The sequence below is a fragment of the Pagrus pagrus genome (assembly GCF_965226575.1).
Source record: "Pagrus pagrus genome assembly, chromosome: 3".
In the NCBI taxonomy this organism is placed as follows: Eukaryota; Metazoa; Chordata; class Actinopteri; order Spariformes; family Sparidae; genus Pagrus; species Pagrus pagrus.
In genome coordinates this window covers 5,561,352-5,586,527 of record NC_140187.1, presented here as the reverse complement: position 1 = coordinate 5,586,527, position 25,176 = coordinate 5,561,352, and the positions used below count along the sequence as shown (strand labels likewise).

Below are 25,176 nucleotides of genomic sequence, written 5' to 3'. Positions count from 1 at the left end.
TGGACTATAACCAAGAACATTTACTCTGATACTGTTCCTCAGAACAATTTTGAGGTACTTGTACTTTCCACTTCCACTCCCCTACATTTTAGAGACAAATATTGTACTTTTTACTCCACTACATGTATTTAAAAACTTTAGTTTACTAATTAGGCTACTTTGCAGATTAGATGCTGCATCAGAGCCAAAGTAGAGCATTTTTAAATACATTTATTTTATCAGCAATCGGATAAAAAACAAAAGAAAAATACTCTATTTCATTTAATTACAAAATCATCCAGGCTGATTAATGTTCGACCCGTAGTATACACTACATACATACATACATACATGTAAAACTTTGTATAATTTAACTTACTTAAACTTAGGGTATCTGATATTATATGTACTTAAGACTTTTACTCATACTAAGTAAAGTAAAGTTGTATTTGTGTGGGTGACTTTTCACTTTTTCCAACATCTTTTTTCTAACATGATCCCTTTTACACAAGAGACTTCAGGGTATTTTTAACAACACTGCTGAGCAACACGTCCGTGCTGTGAACAAATATAGTCTGTTAGTGGTTTAATGGGCATCACACATGCAGCAGTGCATGACACACAGCAAAACACCTTTACCAATTGTTTTCAGTGTAGGCCCACAAAACAGCAGCCTATTGAAGCCGCAGTTCCTCATTTTTAGGAAATACACTTAGCCAGCCTTCTGTTTTCCTTTCAATGGCATAAAGGACTAAGTTCAGAATAAATGTAAAATTATTTTGCCTCTCCTGTCGAACGTCTGGGGCCAGCAATGATAAAGATGTTAAAGCTTTAACAGTTTAAAAAGCGGAGAAGGATTCTGGAGAACTAAACGTTTCTGTGATGTGTTAAAAAATGTGAATGGAAAAAAGTGACGAGAAAGTTTTGATGGGAGCAAAAAATTAAAGCGATAACAATTCTATTAAGTTCATATGAAGTTTTGGGTGAACGGCTGTAAGTGAGATTTTACCGTTACCAGTAAAAGTCATGTTTAGCCAAAGCTGTGGCGCACACAGTTACCAAGGAAAGGAAGTTAAAAACAAGCATGAAATAATGTTAATTGATCTTTAGATGAAGAGGATGAGGATGAGGATGGTCTTCACTGTTGGATTGTTGAGATGTGATCAGTGTCACAGCACAGAGGAGTGATGTCATACACATAGAGGTGTGTGTGTGTATGTGTGTGGAAAGTGTACTTTTCACCCTCAGCGTGTTGAGTGAAAGACGTGTTAATAACTGACCTGACATCAGTTTGAAAAGTGCGTATAGGGTTTAAATTGAGTGTTTGTTGAATAACGTTTAACGTATAATGAGAGTGTGTGTGTGTGTGTGTGTGTGTGTGTGTGTGTGTGTGTGTGTGTGGGTGTGGGTGTGTGTCTTTTGTTCCTTTGCCACCATCCATTGGGTCCTCCTAGGGGAGGGAGTGTTCAAGTGTGTGTGTGTTTGTGGAGAACGGGGGGGTGGGTGGGGTTATGATCTCACCATTAAGGAATCTGTGTGTGTGTGTGTGTGGGTCAAACCTCCTGTACACACACAGACATGCACACACACGGTAGCTCCACATCCTGTTTACCACTGCAGGTACCTCCTGCCCTCCTTCTTTTTTTTAAAGGGCATTTCCACCCCACATTCACTTTCCCCACCAGACTTCCACATTGTTCTCCAGCTGTAAGGTTTTTTTTTCCTCCCTCACTGAGTTCCTAATTTAACGATGCTCTCCTGCAGCTGGTTGTGAAATAACTGACACATGATGTCCAAATCTGGCAGAAGTGTGTGAAAACCTTTTTCAAATCCAAAAATGACCATACCACGATGTTTTTTTTAATTTTGTTTTACATTTCGACCTACCTACTACAAGCTGTGTACCTTAAAATCACTGTGGCACCATTTTGTAAATCCTGACGCATTGTTGTCCCCGTCACACCGCCTGTGGTGTCCATTTATTAATGTATGGTATTAAAATCTGACTCTTAAACCTACCTGCTCAGTACCAGACAGCAGACACCATGCAGAACATCACATTAGCAAAGAGACGATCAGTTTTATCCACTTCACAGTCAGTGGTTTTCATGTTTTGGCTTATCGGTGTCGCTACATTGTCATCATACATCATAAGGTTTCACTTCAGTGTTCATTTGCTAACGTGTTTATCTATAATGTAATAAATGTCATTTAATTCAATAGCATCAGACTTAAAAGAGTCACGATATGTGTTGTATTACTTATCAGATTAGATGGCGTGTCCTCACTGGCTGCCGGTGTGGGACAGTACATTGTTTTCAGGTGCGTGTGGCTGGCTGCGTGTTGCCTGACATCAGTGTGATGATCGGCCTCAGGCGTCGGCTGTTCTGTGCCGTTCAGCACTAAATTGTTGGGTAGGAAGCAGAACATGTGTGTTTGTCAGACGCTGATGTAGTCATCGTGTGAAGGAACAGCTGTTGTAAGTGAGACAGCGGTTTGCCTCTGAGGGCGAGAGGCGTAGAAAGAGAGAGGGAGAGAGAGAGAGGGGCAGTGATTCAACTGTCACAACAGTGTGAGCTACAGTTACCTGACAGAATGTTCCAGATAACTCACCTGTAGGCCAGGTGTGACTGGACCTCACAGATGAATGTGTGCGTTTCAACAGTGGACTGAGAAGAACATTTCTCAGTAACTTACCTTTTATTAGCTTCTAAATGTCTTTGCTGATGGATAGAAAAGTCAAGTAACTGTGATTATAACAAGACATCTCCTGTATAAGAACAGTTGTGTAACGTGCTCTAGAAAGAGGTTCAACCCCTGGCCGGTTCCTCACCCCCACACAGCTGGAACATCACGGTGTGAGTATCAGATTGACAGTTTTGAAAAGTTACAGAAATGATGGGAAACGGCCTCGACTAATCCGACACAGGAAACCTGTGGGAGGGAGGCTGTTTTTTCAGCGGTCTGACAGGCACTTCTGAAGAAGCATACCTGCAGCTTCAGACCTGCATGTGTACGACATGATGTCACTAAGTGAAATCGGCGTTGACGCGGAGAAAAGTTACATGATTGACAACAAGGTGTCCCACGACCTGACATATGCGGAATATAATGGACAGTGTAAATTAACACCTGGTAATACATGAGTAAACATGCCAGAATTAGACAAAAGGCTATTTTTCATCTGTCGTCCCCTGGCCAAGGTTTTGAAGGACTTCCTAAAATATGTCAGATGACGACAAGAAAAGGGCACAAGACGACAACGAAGACAGAACAGGACAGATTAGCATGGGGCATCAAAATTGGCTCAAAAGTGTCCCATGTACGTAATTTTCATAATGGGAAACACGAAAAATACTTGGAGGCCGTCAGGGATCCTCTTTGGGCCTCATCTTGTTCCACCGATGTTGCTCAAAGGTCACTTCCGGACTTCCTCTTTTCCTTTGTCACCACCCAACTAACACTTAATTCCCATAAAATCTCCTGCCTCTGTGCCTGTGAAGTAACATCATACAGATGTTTAAAACTTCCGTCTAACTGGCACAACCCCTCCTCAAAAAGTTCTGCCATTTTTAAATCTTCTTCCTCTTGTCCTGTGGTCGTGTTTCGCTTGAATTGAAAATCCGTCAAAATGAGCTTTCAGTTTTGTTCAACAAAATCAAAAGCAGGATCAGTGATTCTCCTATTATTTCCTCTCCACCCTCACCTACTTACACACAAGTTGCAATAGTTTAACAGGAGCATGGCTGTGTGGACTATTTTTTTATTTTTCTAATCGAACATTGAATTTGGAGTATTGTGTGCGGTTATGAACCTCAGATTAGTAGGTCACCAGTTTGATCTGATTGAGCAGACTGTTGGTTTCACAGAGCAGGTATTACTGTAGTCTGCTGCTGGCTCATTATGTAACTTCCTGTACCAGAGAGGGTGTGCCACGCTGATAAGAAAGGCATTTTGTTCCAACCCGATTCACCTTTACTTACACACACACACACACACACACACACACACACACACACACACACACACACACACACACACACACACACACACTTTGTACTTACATACACTCTGACTTTATCTCTCTCCCTCGCTTTCCGTTTCTCCTCGTACACATTCTTTGTCTCTCCTAATACAAACTCAAACCCTCCCAGCCCTCACTTCTCCATTACTGTTCTTGTTGCCTCTGTATTGTTGTGTCTCCATAGCGACGTGTCAACAGATTAGCAGGTACCTGCAGCGATAGTTGGCCGGCCGAGCGGCTCGAGCGCTGTTTTTCTGACGCAGATCCGGGCTGAATTGAACGGCAACCTTTTGTGAATGGATTTGAGGACAGATAGATCTCTGAATGGACGAGGAGGTGACTGTAGTGTGTCATGCTCCTGAGAGGGCGGGGGGAGTCGTGGTAAATCCCCTCTGTGAGACTTTAAATGGTTGTAGCCTGTCAACACACAGCACTAAAGCAGGTGTAGATCACTAGACGTGGGGGATACTGGTTCAGTTCTCACCTGGACCATCCATGAAAACATATGAAGTACCCAAAGTCATACTTGAGTAAAAGTAAAGACATGTTAAAATATTATTTTGGTGAAAGTGAAAATCACCTATCCGAATAGTACTTGAGTGTCAAGTAAAAGTAAATTTGATATATATTCACATGACATACTGTATATTGTAGGTCGACCGATAACCAGCCTGGCCAGTTATTAGCTCTGATATTCAACATTTTTTGTTTTTTGATTATCAGAAAAATGTTTTAATTAACTTGCAGATAAAATTAATTAATTTGAAGATGATATGTAGGAATTCTACATTAAAATGTCTAAAAACGACAAGGCCTTTGATAGATATTTTGAATTATGTACTTGCATTATCCCGAATGTTTGTCAGCAGTCAACATAACAGAACACAAACCGTTGTCACCTCGCTGATCACTGCTGCAGTCAGGTTGAGAAACAGATGTGAAGATAAATCCCAAATCCCCAAAAGTTAAAAAGTAATCTCTGAGCTCTCCTCCCGTCTGTGAACGGCTCTGGATCAGAGCAGAATAATCAGATGTGGCTCTGGGTGTTTATTCCTCCAGAAGTTCTGGCTCTGCACCGGACTCTCTAGCCCGGTCTGACCCGCTGATCAGCGGCACAACACTCAGCAAAAGTCCTTTTATTTTGATAGACAGACCTAAATGACACATTAATGTTTGAAAAAGCACTATGTTGGCTCTGATGCAGCAAGTAATCTGCCAAGTAACTTGTAACTAAAGTAATCAAATATATGTTGTGGAGTTAAAAGTACAATATTTGCCTCATAAATGTAGAGGAGTGGAAGTGTGAAGTAGCAGAAGATGGAAATACTCAAGTAAAGAAACTATTATCTGAAACGTGTACTTAGTTGCATTTCATTGCTGAAAACAAGAGGGCTAAAGGAGATTTCACAGGAAAACAAAAGAGTGCAGCGAAGAGAGGATCAACATTTTATTGTAACGGATCCATTAACATACACTGGATTTAATGTTGCCACAACCTTTTGTTGGGGTCGTCATCCAGCCTCTTATGACCACGAGTCCATGATTCACAAGTGGGAATGTTGACTTGGGCTGGGCAGGGTCAAGTTCTTTCAGGACCCTCCCGCTGGCACGATTGTGTTTAACAAGGCATGACGCTTCCTTCAAGACATGAAGGATATGACTGATACTATTCGGCATTACCTGTCCAGGTGTGTGTGTGTGGGTTTATGGTTGTTTTCTTTGGACCAAACCCAGAACATTACATCACTGTTTGTTCATTTGGACTGTGTAAGATATTAGTTGAAGATTTGTTTCTGTGGAAGATAGGCAGCTGCTGTCAAGGAAGCAGAAAGCTGATTTCCGTGTCCTCGGACCTGAGAGTCACATGAGGAGGATGAGGGGCTCAGAGTGGACGGAGAGGTCAGGTTTTAAACAACAGGAAACAAGGCTGCAGATTATTAGAGCTGTTAAATACCTCAGAACACACTCTTTCTGTAGCTCACACACACACTCACACTCACACTCACACTCACACACACTCACTCTTATGGATTTCACCCTTGTTTTTGTTGTTTTGCTGTTCTTCTATCATAGTTTTGATCCGCTGCTTTTAAGTTTTTACACCCCCCCTCCACCCCCTTTGTCTCTCACTTACTCTCGTTCTTTATGTGAACAATAGGCTACCATGGCAATAGCCTCGTTACTCACAAAACTGTGTCGGCAAGGACACACACACACACACACACACACACACACACACACACACACACACACACACACAGTCATACACACAGTTTTTAGCTCCCTTTATGATGCTCTGTGCTTTGGATGAACAGTTTGAATGAAATTAAGTTCAAAAACGAAATATATTTGTGTGAGTAAGTCAAATTTTAAATGTCAGACCTACAACATTAAAAGCTGACCGCATGGCAAAGAACCATGTGTCCAAACTGACATCAGAGAATTCACAGCGATGAAGCCTGACTGTTATGTCGCCTCACGTAACCTCATGTCGCCTGTGTTTTGGCCGAAAAGCTGCACTCGAACGCACCGCAAAGACTGCAGCCACCGGCCAGCTAACTCGTACGTTCTGCCTGCATCAGAGGAAATACCTCTCCGTACCTCCAGGTGGCGGTAGGCCGTATTCGTCATTCAAAAAGGAAAACCAGAAGACTCATGACTGCGGATATTCAAACTGTTGTTAGGATAAAAGATGAAGATAAAATTAAAGTTTAAATTTGATGTATAGGCTTTCAATACATTCCCTACTGGTGACCCCTCAGATTTTCCACGTGACCTCTGACCTGCTTATCTTTGTTTTCTTCCCCCCATTATTTACTAAAACAATGGGGGAAAAAATGTCTAGTTGTTTGTTTGACTTGATCATAGCCCACAGACTGTTAAACTGGTAACAATGGGTCCAAAAAAGGTCAGGGACCGTGCACCAGATGTTGGTGAGGAAACCATTTAGACGCTTAGTATATACGCATGTCGCTGGGGGTCTCTTTAAAACACAAACAAAAATTGTTGTCTTCATTGTTAGACACCATTGCTGATTAAATTTTCTTGGACGAGGTCATGTTTTAAAGTTTTAATCACGTTACATTTAGTCTCGTCAGCTGACTTCCTCACTCTCTGAACGTCTTCTGGAAGTTAAAGCAACAAACGGCTGAATGAAACGCACCACTGCTTGAATAGAAAAAGGATTTCTCTGGGTTTGAACGATGTTGGAAACAAAAACATCCATTTAATTTCAACTTTAACCTCTGTAGCTGTTCACCTAAGTGTCCCGTCTGGTGTGACTGATGAGTGTTAAGCTGAGGGAGTGAGCTCAACTGCGGGTGGAGATGTGTGAGTGTGTGTGTGTGTGTGTGTGTGTGTGTGTGTGGAGGGTAAAGGCCGCTGACTGGTGCTCATTGACAGGATGTTTGCTGGAGAGGTGGCTGGTGGTGACACACACCCACACACTAAGCCACGCAGGTGTGGCAGATCAACCGGAGAGGGCAAAAGAAAAGGAGGGAAGAGGGAAGGCCACAGAGAGATTAGAGAGAAATGAAACATAAAAACATCAAACAGGTGGAGAAGTGAAAAAGGGTTGGAGGAGGGCTGCGAGTGGAAATGAGTGACAGGAGTTGAAATAGACGAAGAAAAAGAGACAGAAACACAAAGAGATAAGAGTGTGTTGAGTCTGGCAACTGAAGGAGAGATTAGGAATGAGGAAAGCAGTATGTCGCAACCTCTCCCCTACATATATATGTGTGTGTGTGTGTGTGTGTGTGTGTGTAAGAGAGAGTGAGTGAGTGTGTGTTGAAGAATATCCTCCGTCATTAACAGCGTTGTGTCACCCGTGGGTGAGGCAGCAGTCTCTCAGAGCTCCACCTAAACCTGGGTTGCTGAAACATGTTTGGGCCACAGCTGGCCCGCTGACAGTGAGGCAGAGCTGGAGACTCACCAGGTGGATTCAAACACACACTCGCACACTGTGAGGACACGACTCCTATCTGCTGAACACGCCAATACACACAAGTGTTGAAAGTCTGCACACAGACTCGGTTATATAAGAGAGCAGAGACGAACATATATGGTAACTGTGAAGGTGTGGAGGCTGTGTATGAGATCGTTTTACTGATACCTTCTGTTATAAATCTATAATTCCAATATATGGACCGTGAAGTGTGTGCTGGCCTGGAGGCTGATGGACTGTAGATAGTTTTGTTGGTTTTTTTTTAAGTATTATTTTTGGCCTCTTCTTGGCTTTATTAGATAGGACAGCTGCAAGGTGATAGGAAACGGGATGAGAGAGGGGTGATGCAGCAGAGGGCTACATGTCGAGGACGCAGCCTCCGTACGCCATGAGGACGCAGCCTCCGTACGCCATGAGGACGCAGCCTCTCTACATGTCGAGGACACAGCCTCTTTACTGGTCGCAGCTCTCCACAGCTTTTTGTAATGGAGGAGCAAAAGTTTTTATTCAAGCCTGACCAGTTCTCAATTTTTGGAGCCCATACCGATATAAGGACGTAAAATATTCTGATTTGTGTATCGGCCCGTATAAAAATGTCTTTTGCTCTGATCCCTCAAATGTGAATAACACTTGATATGTAACAGAGGCAGGATATTTTACCGTTTAACAATGAACTTTACTGTCTAAATTGACACCAGTGCACTGAAGCCATAAACTTAATTTGGTATTTAATAATAATAATAGATTTCCCCAAGCATCTTTTACTGAATTACATATTACATACATATCTTTTACTGAATTACATATATTACATATCGGGCAACATACATGCCAATACCGATATATTTGTGTGATAGACCAACATCAGCTAACAGATCGGTGGGGCTCTAGTTTCTATGAAATATGATATTAGGCTTATTATGCCTTAGAGAAAAACAAACAGTGATGCATCACACAGCAAAGGCCTCATATCTGATGAGTAAGGAGAGTGTTGTAAAACGAGATGCGTCAGGATCCGTCTGAATAATTTCTTGCGAATAGTCGCTGAATCAGAGCTGCATGTCGCAATGTAGGGAAGAAAGAAGGCGTGTACAGATGAACTGATGCACATCTGAAAACTGATCAGTGTCAGAGACGCATCTGTGTCACTTAACAACCCCGATCAAAAGCCAACTCTGCCAGAGGAACTCAGAGAAAACAAGAACTTGCAGATTCTTCTAGTTCCCAAGCCACTCTCGCTCTCTGCACTCTGAGGTTTTGGCGAGTGTGTTGGTTTATGTAACTCGCCCCTCCAGCTACGTTACCTGGTCACACACCTGCTTCAAGCCATCAACAATATTCCTGCACTGACAGAAATGTTGGACTGACATGTACTTGACACCTTGACATCACACGTTCAAAGCTCTCTGGTGCTCAGGAGGCAGAGGGGCTCTTCCGCTAATCACAGAGTTGAAGGTTCGATCCCTCCTCCTGTCCACATGTTGACGTGTCCCTGAGGCATAACACTGATCCCCAGGTTGCTGTGGATTGGTCGGACAGCAAGTTTGAAACAAATTCTCCGAAACGTAAAAAAGTGTTTTCTTGCATTCTCTTATTTTATCAATAAAACTCTCTGTGCTGTCAGTGAGTGTGATGGTTTGGTTCAAACTCTGACGTGGTGCTCCATTTTTATTTTATTTTGAATTTAGAAAAATATAATCTAGTGTAATTAACTAAATCTTTATCTCCGGTGTCCTTGACGTATTTCACCCCGACCTTGTGCGTCTACCTTCTTTGACGCAAATTGTCAAGTTTTTTGTTATTAGAGACGAGAGATTAAAAATGACTGGAATGTTTTGTCTGCTTCACTCTGAACTCGGTGTGCTGCAGCCAAAGATTAGCTTATATTACCTTGTGCGTGTGTGTATGTGTGTGTCTTAGCTGGTGTGAGGTACCAGCTGGTACAGTGAGGTCTGATTAATGAGAAGCATTAACCCAGCAGACTCTGCTCTCTGCTCTGCTTTTAAAAGGTAAAATGAAGTAGGCGGCAGGCTTGTCACTGCCTCGTAGTCAGATGTTTTGTTTCACAGGTCAAACTCGCACAAGTTTTCATCCCTGTTTAAATAAACTTAATTCTGCGGGGTGAGGGGCCAAACAGCAGACTGAAGCTGTGGCGTTTAAATGGATGTTGGCAGTTAAATCCTACAGACTGTAGGAACTGAAATGATCTCAACTCGATCTCATTATTTTCTCTCCCTTCATCATGTGGACATAAATTTGACTTAACTAAATTAAGCAGATTTCCATAAAAACATTTGAATGTGTTTTTCATACCTTCAAGGTGGTCATTGAGTTATTTTTAACTCGGTCTTAGTCATTGCTCTCCTGCTGCTTTCTGGTACCAGTCGGTGCTGCTGTAATGTTTCTGTGTTAGTAGTAAAAATAGTTTTGGTAATAATCGCAGGAAAACCAACCATCAGCAGAGAGGACTGTGCTTCTTTGGATTGTGTAATCTCCAGAGTAGTACGTGAATCTGACCTCAGGTCTGTTTGTTTCTCTCCTTCAGACTCTAAAGCCATTGTGGATGGGAACCTGAAACTGATCCTGGGTCTGATCTGGACTCTGATCCTGCATTACTCCATCTCTATGCCAGCCTGGGAGGGCGAGGATGAAGAGGTAACATTAACTTCTGTTCATCTGAACCTCTCAGGACAAAAAAAAAAAATAATTAAATGATGAAACCTTTGTTAGAAATCAGAGAGAAAATAGAGAACAAAGCTAATACTTGACTGACTGTATGGGGGCTTTGTTTTTGTTTCTTTTTTGTTCAGATGGAGTCAAAGACGCCTAAACAACGTCTGCTGGGCTGGATCCAACATAAAGTCCCCGATCTGCCAATCAACAACTTCAGCCAGGACTGGAGTAACGGCAGAGCACTGGGAGCACTGGTCGACAGCTGTGCACCAGGTACGCTGAGTCTGTGAACTATTAGGCCACTTTGACAACAGGAACTTTCCAAGAGGTCCAGGAAACTTTTGAAGAAATCTGCACCTTTACTTGCGTTTGACAGAAAGAACCACAAACTAAATTCAGTTCCAGCTGTAGTAAAAATTAAAAACAGTCCCTCCTCAGTGGATGGTACTTTTTCACTGCAACTACAACTTGAATACAGCTTCATCCATGAAAGAAGGAAGTACTCGAGTATTTATATTAGGATGCGAGTTTGACATTTCTTGATTTTTGTTCATGGTGAAGACGGAGTTGGGTGAAACATTGGTGCCGGCTTCATGACTCATTTCAGAAAAAGGGAAGAGAAACGAGATTTGTTTTTAAGGGTTTTCCTTCTTAAGCAGATATAAATAACAATGTCGATCGTCTGTTCCAAGAAAATCTTTTTTGAGCCTTTTCATCAGTGAGCGACGGCAAACTGCAGGCTGGAGACGTTTTAAAGGTCCAGTTGCTGGTTAGAGATCCCCTCTGGTCATATTTTAATGTGTACAGTATATGTTACTTTGATTCAGATGCTGTGTCTCTGTTGTTGTGGTTGACAGTGTTGTCGTGTGTGTTGTTTGCAGGCCTGTGTCCCGACTGGGAGACCTGGGATCCAGTGAAACCAGTGGAGAATGCCACTGAAGCCATGCAGCTGGCTGACGACTGGCTGGGCATCCCACAGGTTAGATTCCCCCTCTGACGCTGCTCCGCACACTGATGTCCGCCTCATCACTGTGACCTTTAACCTTTAACCTGTCCATACCCTTAATTTCTATCATTTCAAGACAGGCTTTTACGCATCATATAACGAAAACTGAATGTAGAAAACCTAAAATAGATGTATACCAAGTTTTATTGACCGTGTTGGCATGCTGTGCTCAGTCACAAACTTCCTGCAGCTGCTTCACGTTAAAAGTCCTCCAGCCACCAAGCGTCTTTCGGATAATTTATACACGTACTGTAGTGTCCATACAGTGGTCTTTAAATGTTATTCACCTGCAAATATCTGACAAACCTCACATCCTGTATTTTCTCTGCAGCTCAGTACAGGCAGAATTTGCTCTGCTGTGATTTTTCTCCAGAGGTCAAAGGTCGCCTGCAGCATCTCACACAGATGTGTTTGGTTTCCTGATTGTTCACAGCGGAGGAAACTCACTGAACCTGCGCTTGTTTTTTTTGTTGTTTTTTTTACACACTTTTGTTTGAAGCCAAAAGGATTCATCCTGCAGATTCATGAGCTGAAACGGAAATGTGTTATAATGACTTATGTAATGACCGACTGCTCCCGGAAAATCATTAGTTAAGTACTTGTCGCTTTCAAAATGGGCGTTTTTTAAAAAAAACAATTAGTTAAAACGTCTTTTAACGATTTCTCTGCAGATATTTAAACTAATTTTTGTCCTTCAGAAAAAAACCTGTTCTTTTTGTTTGCTATGAAGAACAACCCCTGCTGTGATAATGTTTTGTTCTGATTTCATTAATTATGAACTGAATGTTTTTTCTGTCTCGGCTGCATGATGTTATACTTCCTGTCAATCAGCTGACACCCACAGGAAGTCTCCTCCTGAAATAACACAGCCTGCAAACGTCACTGTCGCACCCATGATATTAATATAGGGGCTTCTTCATTTGCTGGAAAAAACACATTCCAGTCGAGGTTTAACAGCATAAAGATGTTTTTAAAATGCTTGGGAAAATGTTGACCATGATGATGACTGTAAAATGACACCGGTGTGACAGAGTTCAGTGTCCTGGGCTGAACCACGTTCTCTCACAGCCACATTTCCCCCTAAAATCATCACTCATCTCCGTCCACGTCACACCTCTGATTCACTGATGATGATTCACGGCTAATAAAAACTTTTTTTCTACCCGGTGCTTCTCTAGAAAATCATGAAGGCCTTGTGCCATTATAATTTTCGCTTATGTCACCCTCTTTTTAAGAGTTTTAGGCATTATGTCAATGGCCAATGTATGTGGACACTCCTGTCCACATCCTGGTGCAGTTTTTTCCTGGTTGGCTCCTTTTTTCCATTGAAAGGAAATCTTAACGCTAGAGCTTGGAGTGATATTTTAGACAATAATGTTCTTTCAACTTGAGCCCACCGTGCACAAAGTCAAGTCCATAAAGAAATAGTTTGCCCAGTTTGTGAAGAAGAGCTCGACTGGTCTGCACCGGGCCCTGACCTCAAACTCATCCAACACCTTTGGGATGAACTGACTATGAATGAATTGCAGTTATTTCGGCCAGGATAATAGTGACATGACATTTTTTGTCCCATGCCCAGTAAAAGTCTTGTCACAGCGGTAATATCTTAAAACAGCTCCACTCATTTATTAACAGCATCTTCCAAAATGACCTACTTCAACCACAGATATCACAGAGATAAATATCGTGAGACAGACAGTTGAGCAGAATCTCTGACAGAAGACAAATCTGCCTTTATCACCCTGTGTTGTCATGATATCACCGAACAAGTGTTCATCGGCAGCCCAAATCTGGTTTTAGGGATATTCAGGTTTAATATGTGACAAACCTGAACTCTCCGTTTGTGTGTGTGCTCCTGCAGGTGATCGCTCCAGAGGAGATCATCGATCCCAGTGTGGACGAACAGTCGGTGATGACATACCTGTCTCAGTTCCCCAAAGGCAAACTGAAGCCAGGAGCTCCACTGAAACCCAAGCTCAACCCCAAGAAGGCCCGCGCATACGGACCAGGTACACACACACACACACACACACACATATCTTCACGAAGCTTTTAGGTTACTTTTTAAAAACAGTTTTGAAAAGGACGCCTGGGTGTCGACTGAATAACACGAGAGCTTCTGTGTTTGTGACCTGTTCCTCTCCATGTGTTGACTAATGGAAACACTGGTCTGTTTGACAATGTGAGGAAGTGAGCAGCTGTGAGACCAAACAAAGGACCGCACTCGTATAAGATACACACTCACACACAGTCAAACACTCGCGCACACACAGATTGGTGAGTTTGGCAGTCATCCTCAAACCTTGATTGTAACCCAGAGAAGGAAATCCCTGGAAATGACTTTACTTATAACACACACACTCACAGCTCTGCTTCCGGTTGGTTGTGCTCCAACCAACAGCAGCACTGCCTATGAACCCTGTAAACACACTTTAAGGTGTAAAATTGGTGGACTTACCCTTTAAAATGATCAGAAAATAGTCCAGTACGCCCATAACTAGAACCCAAGATGGCAAAAATCCCCCAAATACTCAGTTAATTATCATTAATGACAAAGAACAGCGACAGACGTTTGTCATTTAGGTGAAACGATGCGTGAAACAATTAATTGATTAGCAAAACAGCTGCTGAATTACTGTCTGTGCAGATTATTGACCGATTGTTCTGATCAGTTCTGATTCTGATTGTTGATTTAAAGAAAAAATAACATGTTGCCAAAGCACATGAAGTAAATGAACCTACTGAAGTGGACAGTGCGTACAAACAATACAAAAAAAGTTAGATCATTTAATAATGAATAAATCGATATTTGAAGTGATTGATAACCGTTTCTTTACCTGACTGTATCTGATAATGTTCTCCTGTAGGTATTGAACCGACAGGAAACAGGGTGATGCGTCCTGCTGTGTTCACCGTGGACACGTTCAGTGCCGGTCAGGGTCAGGTCACCGTCTACCTGGATCATCCAGACGGTACCAGAGAGGAAGTACGCACCAAATCCTCCCTTTCCTCCTTCTTATCTGCTTCAGTTCAGACTACAGTGTTTTCTCTCCTGTTAGATGACAGACTTGGTGTGATTTGATAAATTAGTCTTGAAAATAATCCCTAACGTCTTTCTGTGTGTGTGTCGATCAGCTGAAGGCGCAGCCTAACGAGGCTAAGCCCAAGACGTTCAGCGTCACCTACATACCTCGAGTCATTGGACCTCACAAGGTGAGCTTCATCTCATTTTCTTTAAACATCTAACAATCAATAACATGATTAAATGTTTTTGGATGCACATATCATAAATGTCTCTGAATGTTTGTTGTTTTTGTTTCCAAGGTGACGGTGTTGTTTGCAGGCCAGCCAATTCCCAAAAGTCCGTTCGAGGTGAACGTGGACAAGGCGCTGGGCGACGCCTCCAAGGTCACGGTCAAAGGCCCAGGAGTCGAGCCTGTGGGCAACGTCGCCAACAAACCCACCTACTTTGACATCTACACTGCAGGTCAGAGAAATCACAGAGACTCAAACTTAAAGTTGAAACCATAGGACGATATTTCCAGAATGAGAATACGAAGAAGGCGAGTGTACGCCAGCTGCCCAACACCAAACTGGAGGGTCGAACGTTGGCAGCTAAACCATAGCTTACTTAAAAAAATGTTTGGTTGGAATCAATATTTAAAGTCAGATTATTTTTGAAGACTGATCTGTTAAAGTTTCCTCTTCCTGTCGTCCTCTCCATAGGAGCCGGTACAGGAGATGTGACGGCCATGATCAGAGACCCTCAGGGCCGCCAGAACACCGTGGAGGTGATGATGGAGGATAAAGGCGACAGCGTGTATCGCTGCACCTACCGGCCCATTCAGGCCGGCCCACACACAGTTACCATCACCTTCGGAGGGGTGGGGATCCCCAAGAGCCCCTTCAATGTGGACGTGGGGCCTGGTGAGAACTTCAGTTTATTGTTTTAGGGACTTGTAAACATGGTTATCATGACCCAACATGAACACACCATTATACATGTAATCACCTCTTCATGTGTGTTTGTCCAGCCTGTATGCCGGGAGCGTGCAGAGCGACAGGTCGTGGTCTCCAGCCGTCGGGGATGAGAGTGAAACAGGTCGGTGACTTTAAGGTGGACACCAGAAACGCTGGCAGCGGAGACCTGAAGGTGCTCGTCAAAGGACCCAGTGAGTACAGTTCACACTGTCGAGGCTTTATAGAGACACAACGTCAAACCAGAACTGTTCCTGAAGTGAGAAATGGTCATTCATTGTCATAGTGATTGATGGGAGCTGTAGTTTTTTGTCATGCTAGCAGCATGGCTCCTGGGGATGGCACTGTTGACCGGTTGTCCACACATTCGTAACTCAAGTAGATTTACAGAAACTCGGGTAAAAGTAGAAGTACTGATTCAATTTCTTTACTCAAGTAAAGTAATAAAGTACAGACTCTGAAATGTATTTAAGTATCAAAGTCAGGAGTCTCCCTCTGAAGGACATTTCTACCGGCCATTTCTCTGCAAAGCTAACTGAAGCTCAATATTAAAATAAATCAAAGACTGTTAAACTTAAAGGTAGAATCAGTAGGATTTGGCTCAGCTGTTCGTAAGTCTTGGCAATGACACCAAATAAAAGCACTAAAAAAAAGTACAGATATCTGATTACTGATTACTCTGTTTGGTGTGTGTGTGTGTGTGTGTGTGTGTGTGTGTGTGTGTGTGTATTCAGAAGGCATCGAGGAGCCGGTGAAGCAGATCTCCAGTCAGGACGGCGTGTTCTCCTACGAGTATTATCCCAACAGTCCTGGCAAATACACAGTCTCCATCACCTGGGGGGGTCAGCACATCCCGAAGAGGTGAGCTGTATACTGTGTGTGTGTGTGTGTGTGTGTGTGTGTGTGTGTGTGTGTGTGTGTGTGTGTGTGTGTGTGTGTGTGTGTGTGTGTGTGTGTGTGTGTGTGTGTGTGTGTGTGTGTGTGTGTGTGTGTGTGTGTGTGTGTGTGTGTGTGTGTGTGTGTGTGTGTGTGTGCGTGCGTGTGTGTGTTTCAAACAATTACCTCAGCACATTACCTCATCTGATCTGAATGGTTGGATCCGCAGGGAAATGAGGACTTCTAGTCTGGGCTTCGTGTTCTCTTTGTCACCTCTCTGTAGAGCAGATTGAGATAGTTTTGTCTTTTTGTTTTTTTTATTACTCTTAGTTTTATTATTAGTTTTAGGGGCTTAAAGCACATTTCTGAGCGGGGGGGTTGGATGGGGGCGAGACAGACGCACTGACGAGCAGCCAGACTTGCACAAACAAGACATGGAGCAGAAGTTGTACATGTCAGGAAAATACCTGTGAATACATGATGAGATGAAACAAACATTTCAAACGTGCCTGAATGTGCTTCATCGAACAGAACAGAACAGAACAGAACCCTGTGTCCAGGCATCCTCGCAGGTCGTACCGGGTCAGAAAGTTCCCACAATGAAGAAGCTGTCTGCAGATCTTAGGAGGTGGGGGGGGGGGGGGGGTTGAGAAGCTGTCCTTGAGCAGGTTTCTGTTTTACTTCATCAGCACTGACAGTTAGCTCACCGGCTGGTGTAACGACCACAGAAAACAATTTCTGTCACCCAGCGAAAGAGACTGTGGAGGATTACCTCAACACCAGGCTGACGAAAGCAGTTTGTTGCTGCACTCTCTGATTTGAAGTTTCAAGTCTGTTTCTTCACAGCCAGCGTCAATGATGGGTGTGGTTAGTTCAAGTCAGTTTTGTTTATATTGCCCAATATCACTTATAAGCCTCAGAGGGCTTTGAGACCTGTACAGGACTCGACACCCTTTTCTTTAGACCCTTGATGTGTGGTCAGAAACGAGCTATAGAAGCTGTAATGATACTGCAGCTGTAGAGCATGTATGTTTTCAAAATTGCATTTAAGCTTCGAGCCCTGCTGGTGTTGAGCTGCACCTCTTTCATGGGTCCAGATGTGCTGACGGTAAACGTCCAGACTAACAGGAACAGTTACAGGAACAGGTAGTCCGGTGACCTCAGCACTTTATAAACAACCGATGATTTAAATCAGGACACAGAGGGCTGAAATCACAGATTAGGCTAAACAATGGCTCACAGATTTGACTCAAGCTGGTTTAAACCTGCACAGCTGATGTGCTCCAACCTGCCTGTTAGTGACTGGAGGGAGAGCGATATTACGAAACACCCTCAGTGCCTTCCCTCACAGATACAAGGTACAACAAGTTACATTTGTATTTTAGAAAATGGGGTGTTGATGATGAGTTCAGGAGCCTCACAGCCTGGGGAGGGACGCTGTTCTGTAGTCTGGTGATACTTCTGTATCTTTTGCCAGATGGCAGCAGCGTGGACAATCATCTCGCTTCACTGGTGTCACTGATGCTCTGTAGATGGTACCAGCGATGTACTGGGCGGTTTTAATCGCCCGCTGTAGAGCCTTCCTGTCCTGGGCCAGTGTGTGATGTTTCCCGTCAGGATGCTTTCTATAGATGCTCCTCTGTAGAGGTTGACCAGAATCTTGATCTGGAAGTTAGCCTTCCTACGTTTACTTAGGAAGCCGGTGCCTTTCTGTGCTTTTTTTTAAACCAGGTCTGCTCCAATAATAATGTAATAATTACAACTTATGTTAGAATTATGAAGTTATTACTAGTAGTGGCTGTGTAAGTTGGAGGCAGACAAAAACTGAATGAAAAGGAAAAAGTGTGTGTGTGTGTGTGTGTGTGTGTGTGTGTGTGTGTGTGTGTGTGTGTGTGTGTGTGTGTGTGTGTGTGTGTGTGTGTGTGTGTGTGTGTGTGTGTGTGTGTGTGTGTGTGTGTGTGTGTGTGTGTGTGTGTGTGTGTGTGTTGAAGACAGTAAATCCCAGCAGACAGTTTTATTTTGCGTGAAGCTAGTTTCCATCTGTATACACACACACACACTTTTTAGCCAGTTACTGCTAGAGACTGAAGACTGAATTATAGTTATGTGAGGCACTGAGGTTGTGTGTGTGTTGACAGCCTTGTGAGTGAACCATCACATACCACACACACACACACACACACACACACACACACACACACACACACACACATTAAGTCATATAAACATGTTGTACTGGTACCACGCTGCCTCAGAGCGCCTGAATGTGTGATTTAATTCATTTTGGCGGTTCTCTTCTCTCTTGTTCTGTCATTCAGCCCATTCGAGGTGGTGGTGGGCCGTGAGGCGGGGCCTCAGCAGATCCGGGCCTGGGGTCCTGGCCTGGAGGGAGGCATTGTGGGTAAACCTGCCACCTTTGTGGTGGAGTCCATCGGCACTGATGTCGGAGTGCTGGGTGAGTCTCCAAATTCACTTTTTTTTTCAAACCAGGTATATATCTGATTTGTCAGGCTGATATTTGTTTTCTTAGTTTAAGTTATATTTGAAGCTAAAAGGCAAGGGACACCTACATTACCCACAATGCCATTAAGCCACTTGGTGACATCACTGGAGGCATTTTATCAGATATCATGCAGCTTCTTCTGGAGCCACAAAATGCTTTGTACTGCTTTTTCAAAGATGTAGTAGTGTTCCCCAAGACCTGTAAACACACTTTAATGTGTAAAATTGGTGGAGTTACCCTTTAACGTTACAACTAGTAGTTTGGAAAGGCTTCACATTAGATTTGAGTGTTTGACACCGGAATGAGATTAGATTAAATGCTATCAAACTATCTCATCTGACCTGCTGTGTTCCAGGTTTTGCCATCGAGGGACCGTCTCAGGCTAAAATCGAGTGCGAGGACCAGAACGACGGCTCGTGTGATGTCCGCTACTTGCCGACAGAGCCGGGAGAATACGCCGTCCACGTGACGTGTGATGAGGAGGACATCGAACACAGCCCCTTCATGGCTTACATCGTCCCTGACAACAACGCCAGCGACCCAAATAAGGTCAGTGAGATCCAAATTTTAACTGGGAGGAGAGTTGCAAGGGAAGTAGAGGTTCTTGGACGATTACAGACACGTCTTGCAGAGAGCATTTTGACCGGGACAAAACACAATAGAAAGGATTTTAATTGGCTTATTTTAGCTGATAAAAGTCCATTAAAGTATGCCAGCTTTCTCCCTGATCGGCTCGGGACGTCTCTGATAACCCACACTGGTTTTATGGTTGTAGGTCCAGGCTTACGGGCCGGGGCTTGAGAAGACCGGCTGCCTGGTCAACCAACCAGCTGAGTTCACTGTCAGCGCTAAGGATGCTGGGAAAGGACCTCTGAAGATCATGGCTCGGGTAAGACGCAGAAATCCTCTCATGCTCCGTCAATACAGACACACACTTTTTGAATCCAACAAAGGGTTTAATTCTATGTTTATGCTCGGTGCCGCTCACGTTCATTGCATCTTTTCTAGTTGGGCGGTTCTTGGAAATGTATTAAAGAAATTACCAGTTATTTATTAACTGCTTATTGGAAAATAACCAAATAAATTGAGGTAATTTTCAATAAATTTTGATGTAATTTGGGGATAATTCCAGTGAAATTTCTTTAATGTGACCATCTGACCATGAAATTATCAGGCCTGTAAAATGAAATGTGACCCTAAGTAATTATACATAAAATATGGCTGCAAGTAAGATTATTTTGTATTATTGATTAGTCTGTGCAGTGCTTAATTTAAAGGACAGGTTCACATTCACAAGTGTCTTAAAGCAACACTCACGTGCCCGTAACTTCATTGTTACTGGTCGCTGTCCATACTGGCAGTGAAGACATTCCTCCATTCTTTCATCCTCCGCACAAACGTTTTTATGCAGCCACATTTGGACTTTCACGAAGTGTTGACCAACTTCTTAACCGTGTGTCAATCTGTCTGTCAGGATGGAGATGGACTCCCAGTGGACGTGAAGGTGAGGAGTAAAGGTGACGGGCTGTACTCCTGCTCCTACACGCCCAACTCCCCTCTCAAACACACCGTGGCCGTCGCCTGGGGAGGAGTCGGCATCCCCAACAGCCCCTTCAGGGTAAGCAGCCAATCACAGCACCCTGTTACAAAAGGAAGTGGTTTCCCGTCCAAAGCCGAGGATCCGGTTGAGACAGAAAGTGCTTATGTGGTCCGATCAGAAGCTTTAGTTAAGGCAGAGAGCATCAAAGGTGTCCGATCCGAGGCAAGTTTTAATGTGGTGCAGTCGAAATATAAAGAAGCGAGCAGTAAAACAAAGAAGCCTCTGATCATCATCACTACGTATACTGAGAAGAGGTTCAGCTACTAGTTCAGCTGCACAGATGGAAATCACAGAAGTGATGTTTTAAAACAGGTACAGTCTTTATGCTAAGCTAGGCTAATGATGCTCAGACTCTGGCTACATATTTAACGCACAGACATGAGATTGTTATTGATCTTTTTATCTGTTTCTTAGGAAGAAAGTGAATATTTTGAATTGTTGAAGCATTTTTTCCCCAAAAAATAATCAAAAATGTTTGCCAATATTATCTAGCTAACTAATTAGCTTCTACCAGATATTACCTTTTTGCTAATCAGCTGTGTAATAAATGTTACTGGGCAGCAAGCTAGGAAACTAATTCTACCTAAAAAACCAACACGGTGATGAAAGAGGCTGTGGCATGCGGCATGAAGACATCTAAATGTTAGTTTGTGTTCTTTCCTATGATCAAAAATGCAGTTCCAGCTAACAAACTAATGTATTTTGATTCATTTTCACATTTATATGTACTAGTTATGCACCATACTCACACTGTAACCTCTGTCAGTGCACTGTCACAACCTCTGGTTTGTCTTTTACTCACTAATCGTAACATTTTTGTCATTTTGATTTTTTTTTTAACTCAGGTTGTTTGTATTTAGACAAAAACCACAATATGCACTAACAAGTATTTCCTGCACTGTAACCTCTGTTCATGCACTGTAACTGACTTTACATTTTGTATTTTCTAACACTTTTGTTGGAGCTGCAGCTGAACTTCACTTGTCTGAATCGATGTGATCCAAGCAACAGACCAGTGAAGCGCTTTTGTAGTTCAGTACCTGATCTGATACCAGTTCAGTATGATATTTATCAGCTGGTACTTAATCTGACACACCTCATTTTTTTTACCAGCAACCAGCTGGCATTCTCAAATTTGCCTGGATGGATCCATTTCCTGTTTTGCCAACTTTTGACCTGGTCGTGTCAGTTTTCATGGTTGTGCTCCGGCGGCCAAGAGAACTCAAAGCTCAGTCCATCACCACTTTTACACCGAAATTAGCACTCAGCATGTACGCGCTGGACAAACAGGGAAAAGCAGAAAGCAGCAGATCATATACCTCATTTGTTTTAAAAATTCTTAATAACATTCAGAAGCTGTGATGTGAAACGCTGAGAGTGTGCAGTGATTTATGTTTCACAAAGAAAGATGAGTTGAGGTTCAGATACGTGAAGCTCAGCTGTTTTCTTCACAGCACTGAAACATTAAGTGCACTTACTTCCTGGTGAATGGAAGCCTTTTCACCTCCACAGACCTTTGACCCCTGAGCTCCTTATTATATCATCATTTATGATGATTTCTTGAGGGGATAGAAAGACGTTTCATCATGTTACGTAATGCAAATCTACTAAACTGTCGACTACATGATAGAAATGAGCAAAAAGAAACCCTGGAACAGTGAAAAGGTTTTCATTTCACTTGAGTTATGCACTAAACACTCTTCTTTACACTGTAACCACGTTTAATTTTGTGTTTTTTTTTAATCACAGTTTGAGAGATTTGTTGCTGTCAGGTTTCTGACTTTGTTTATCAGCTGTCTTCCCTTCTCGCTCTGTTATTTATAAGGTGTTTACAGTTTCACCCGCAGGGCAAATATCTCTCATGAGAAACTTCCAATGGGCCTTAGATACGTCTGGATAGGAGTTTGTGTGCAGCTCAGGTATTTATAATGATACCTGTAAACTTCAGGACACATTCCTTTCTCTGTGTTCAGACGACGGACGTACAAAGTCCAAAATGTACAAGAAACAAGAACTTTGTTTTTCAGAGAAGACTTGATTGTGCAATCATCAGAAAATGATCAGACTGATTGTTTAGATCATGATAAGGTTTTTCTTTTGGCTCCGATGGATCACAAGTATTTGTACAAGTCCACATATCATTTCAACAGGAGAGTTTGTACTTGTCTAAAAAGTATTATTCCGGGTTTAGATCTGACGTAACTGTGGTGAGTCAGCAGGCTTGTTGTGAGCTGCAGCAGCCTGCAGGCCGCCTGGCACCGACAACGCCTTTCTCCACCTTGAGATAGATGGATAGAAAGTAAAGAGTCACACCCAGCTCTCAGCACTGCTGGGAACAAACAGCAGTGACACCTTTTCATTGAGGTAGAGACGCCAGTGTGACAGAGCGGCTCATAGTGGAAACCTGACTGAACCAGACCAGGCAAAAAAGTATTACGGTTTTTTTTGGAAAACATTTCTACTGTACTCATCCGTTTACCTGGCCAGTTAAAATAATACTCCACTGATACTCCCGATGCAGCCGTGCAAACTTTAACATAGATTTTCCTCTTTTATTCGTCGTCTTGAAAAATTCCAAAAAACCTGTTGATGTGCAGACACTTTTTCCATTTTTGAAAGTAGTTATGTTTCTCCTCCATCATCCAGAAATGTTGGCTTTTCTTTTGTGCTGGCGTCTCTACTCCGGCCTCAGAAAATGTTGTCTAGCTAAGACACAGAGCTCGCAGTAAACAGACGAGAGACCACGGTAAATACCATAACTAAGTCTGATGTTATGAATGCCTAAAGAAAGCTCCTGAGTCTGGATGTAATCCTATTGAGTGATGGAAACGGCACATAACTGATGTTTTCTGTGTTTTAATTCAACTCCATCGAGAGCAGAATACTTTCCTTTGCTGACTCGGCTCGATTTAATGGGAGCGCTCTGTTTGATAGCAAGAAATCGTTGCTAACATCTGTAAGAAAAAACAACCAGACCTCTCTCCCCGAAGCAAAAATAAGTGAAGTTAATTATTCTTTGCGGGTGACTCAGTCACACCACAGTTTAATTATAGTGAGATTTCAGACCACTGCAGTGAAATTACCACAGTCAGCTGATTGACTCAGTCAGCTGAAGTTGATCTGCAGAGAGGTTTTGTGTCGAGTTCAACTATAGTGACTTTAACGACGTTAACCAGCTCTGTGAGAGCGAAGTGTCCTGCAGTCGGCTGTGAGACGAAGATGATTCAGCTCAGTGTTTGCCTGTTTCTTGCCAGTGAACTGCACAAGTAGTTTGAGGTTGATACACAAAACTTTGGGAGCTCTTAGTTTTCGGGGTTTTTTTTATCTTTAAAACAAATGTGGAAGACAGCTGATGCATTTATCTAACTACTTTGTCTTTTATTTTTCTTCTTACAACTGGATCTGTAACCAAACTCACATTAATCATCAACTGTAGATAAATCCAAGTCTTCAACCACCGATCACGTCAGATTGGTTTCAAAATAAATTCATTTCATTTAAATGTTTCGCTGTGTTGTTTGGTTTGTTCGCTTTAGCGTTTGCTGACTTGAATAACGTTGATTGTTTTTGGTATTTGTTCAATCATTGAAATGTGTATTTATCATATTTTAAATTGAATTGTAATGTTATATTTTACTTCACAGGACCAACCTGAATTAAATATTTTATATTTCTTCTTTTATAATTCTGTTGACTTTGACTAAACAGACATACTAACCATAAACATCAGAGCATGTGTATATAAAACAATGTGTAGCTGTGTGCATGTGAAGTAAGTGGAAATTATCATTCTTTTACTAAAGAAAAGGCTTTTTTTAACAGTATTTGTGGCTGTTAAAGGTCCATGTTGTGATTAAGTAGATTTTTGCGTCTTATGTCCAACTCATCAAATACTGAAGCTTTGGGAGGACGACTGACCCGACCCACAATCACAAAGCATCTGAATTTGACGAGAATGAGACTAAAAACTCAACTTAATTACGAAGTGAACCTTTTAAACTCAATCTTGGATGTGCTTTGCTGAAACTAGTTTACTGACTCCACCCTGCAGGATTTATTCTTTACTTTAAGTCCCTGGTTTTTAAAATGAACCTCTTGCTGCTCTTTATTTCTGCCTACTTCTGCAAAACATTTCTTGAGCAGCTATAAAAGACAACAGTAGAGCACTTTCTTTTCAAAATATATGTAATATAAATCATGTTTTTAGCATCTTTGTTGGATGAGAGTCAGACTAGACTGTAGATGTGATCTGCCTCTACATATTTATTCACAGGTGCTTTTGTTCCTCTTGAAATGAAGTTTGACGATCAGATATCAGCTCTTGATTGCAGCCTCCGAGGCTGCAGCACATCACAGCTTATTCTCTTTGTTGGAGTCGAAGCTAAAGAGAAATCTGAAGAATATTTAGTTTTTCATCATATCATATAGTTTTTCAATACATATCAAACGTTTCAAAGAGACACATTTTAAAATTTCACCATTTTTATAGAAACTATTGTTACAATGACACGTTGGATGTAAATATCTGTACCTGTAATTGAAACCAGGCCATAGAGATACAATGAAACTTTGCTGTTTTAAACACTACAGGATC

The 25,176-nt window shown here is 42.4% G+C and overlaps 1 protein-coding gene across 2 annotated transcripts in view; it reads left to right on the top strand.

Annotated features, from left to right (window-relative positions):
- The window catches only part of flnba (filamin B a), a 68,813-nt gene that overhangs the window by 19,672 nt on the left and 23,965 nt on the right, over positions 1–25,176 (top strand). For both annotated transcript variants that reach the window (XM_084348574.1, XM_084348575.1), the window contains exons 2-15: positions 10,492–10,601; positions 10,757–10,892; positions 11,501–11,598; positions 13,487–13,634; positions 14,493–14,611; positions 14,761–14,838; positions 14,950–15,112; positions 15,352–15,552; positions 15,660–15,797; positions 16,338–16,464; positions 18,798–18,934; positions 19,338–19,531; positions 19,758–19,871; positions 20,457–20,600. In XM_084348574.1, coding sequence (XP_084204700.1) covers positions 10,492–10,601; positions 10,757–10,892; positions 11,501–11,598; positions 13,487–13,634; positions 14,493–14,611; positions 14,761–14,838; positions 14,950–15,112; positions 15,352–15,552; positions 15,660–15,797; positions 16,338–16,464; positions 18,798–18,934; positions 19,338–19,531; positions 19,758–19,871; positions 20,457–20,600 — 1,907 coding nt within the window. The remainder of the gene's footprint in view (positions 1–10,491; positions 10,602–10,756; positions 10,893–11,500; positions 11,599–13,486; positions 13,635–14,492; positions 14,612–14,760; positions 14,839–14,949; positions 15,113–15,351; positions 15,553–15,659; positions 15,798–16,337; positions 16,465–18,797; positions 18,935–19,337; positions 19,532–19,757; positions 19,872–20,456; positions 20,601–25,176) is intronic.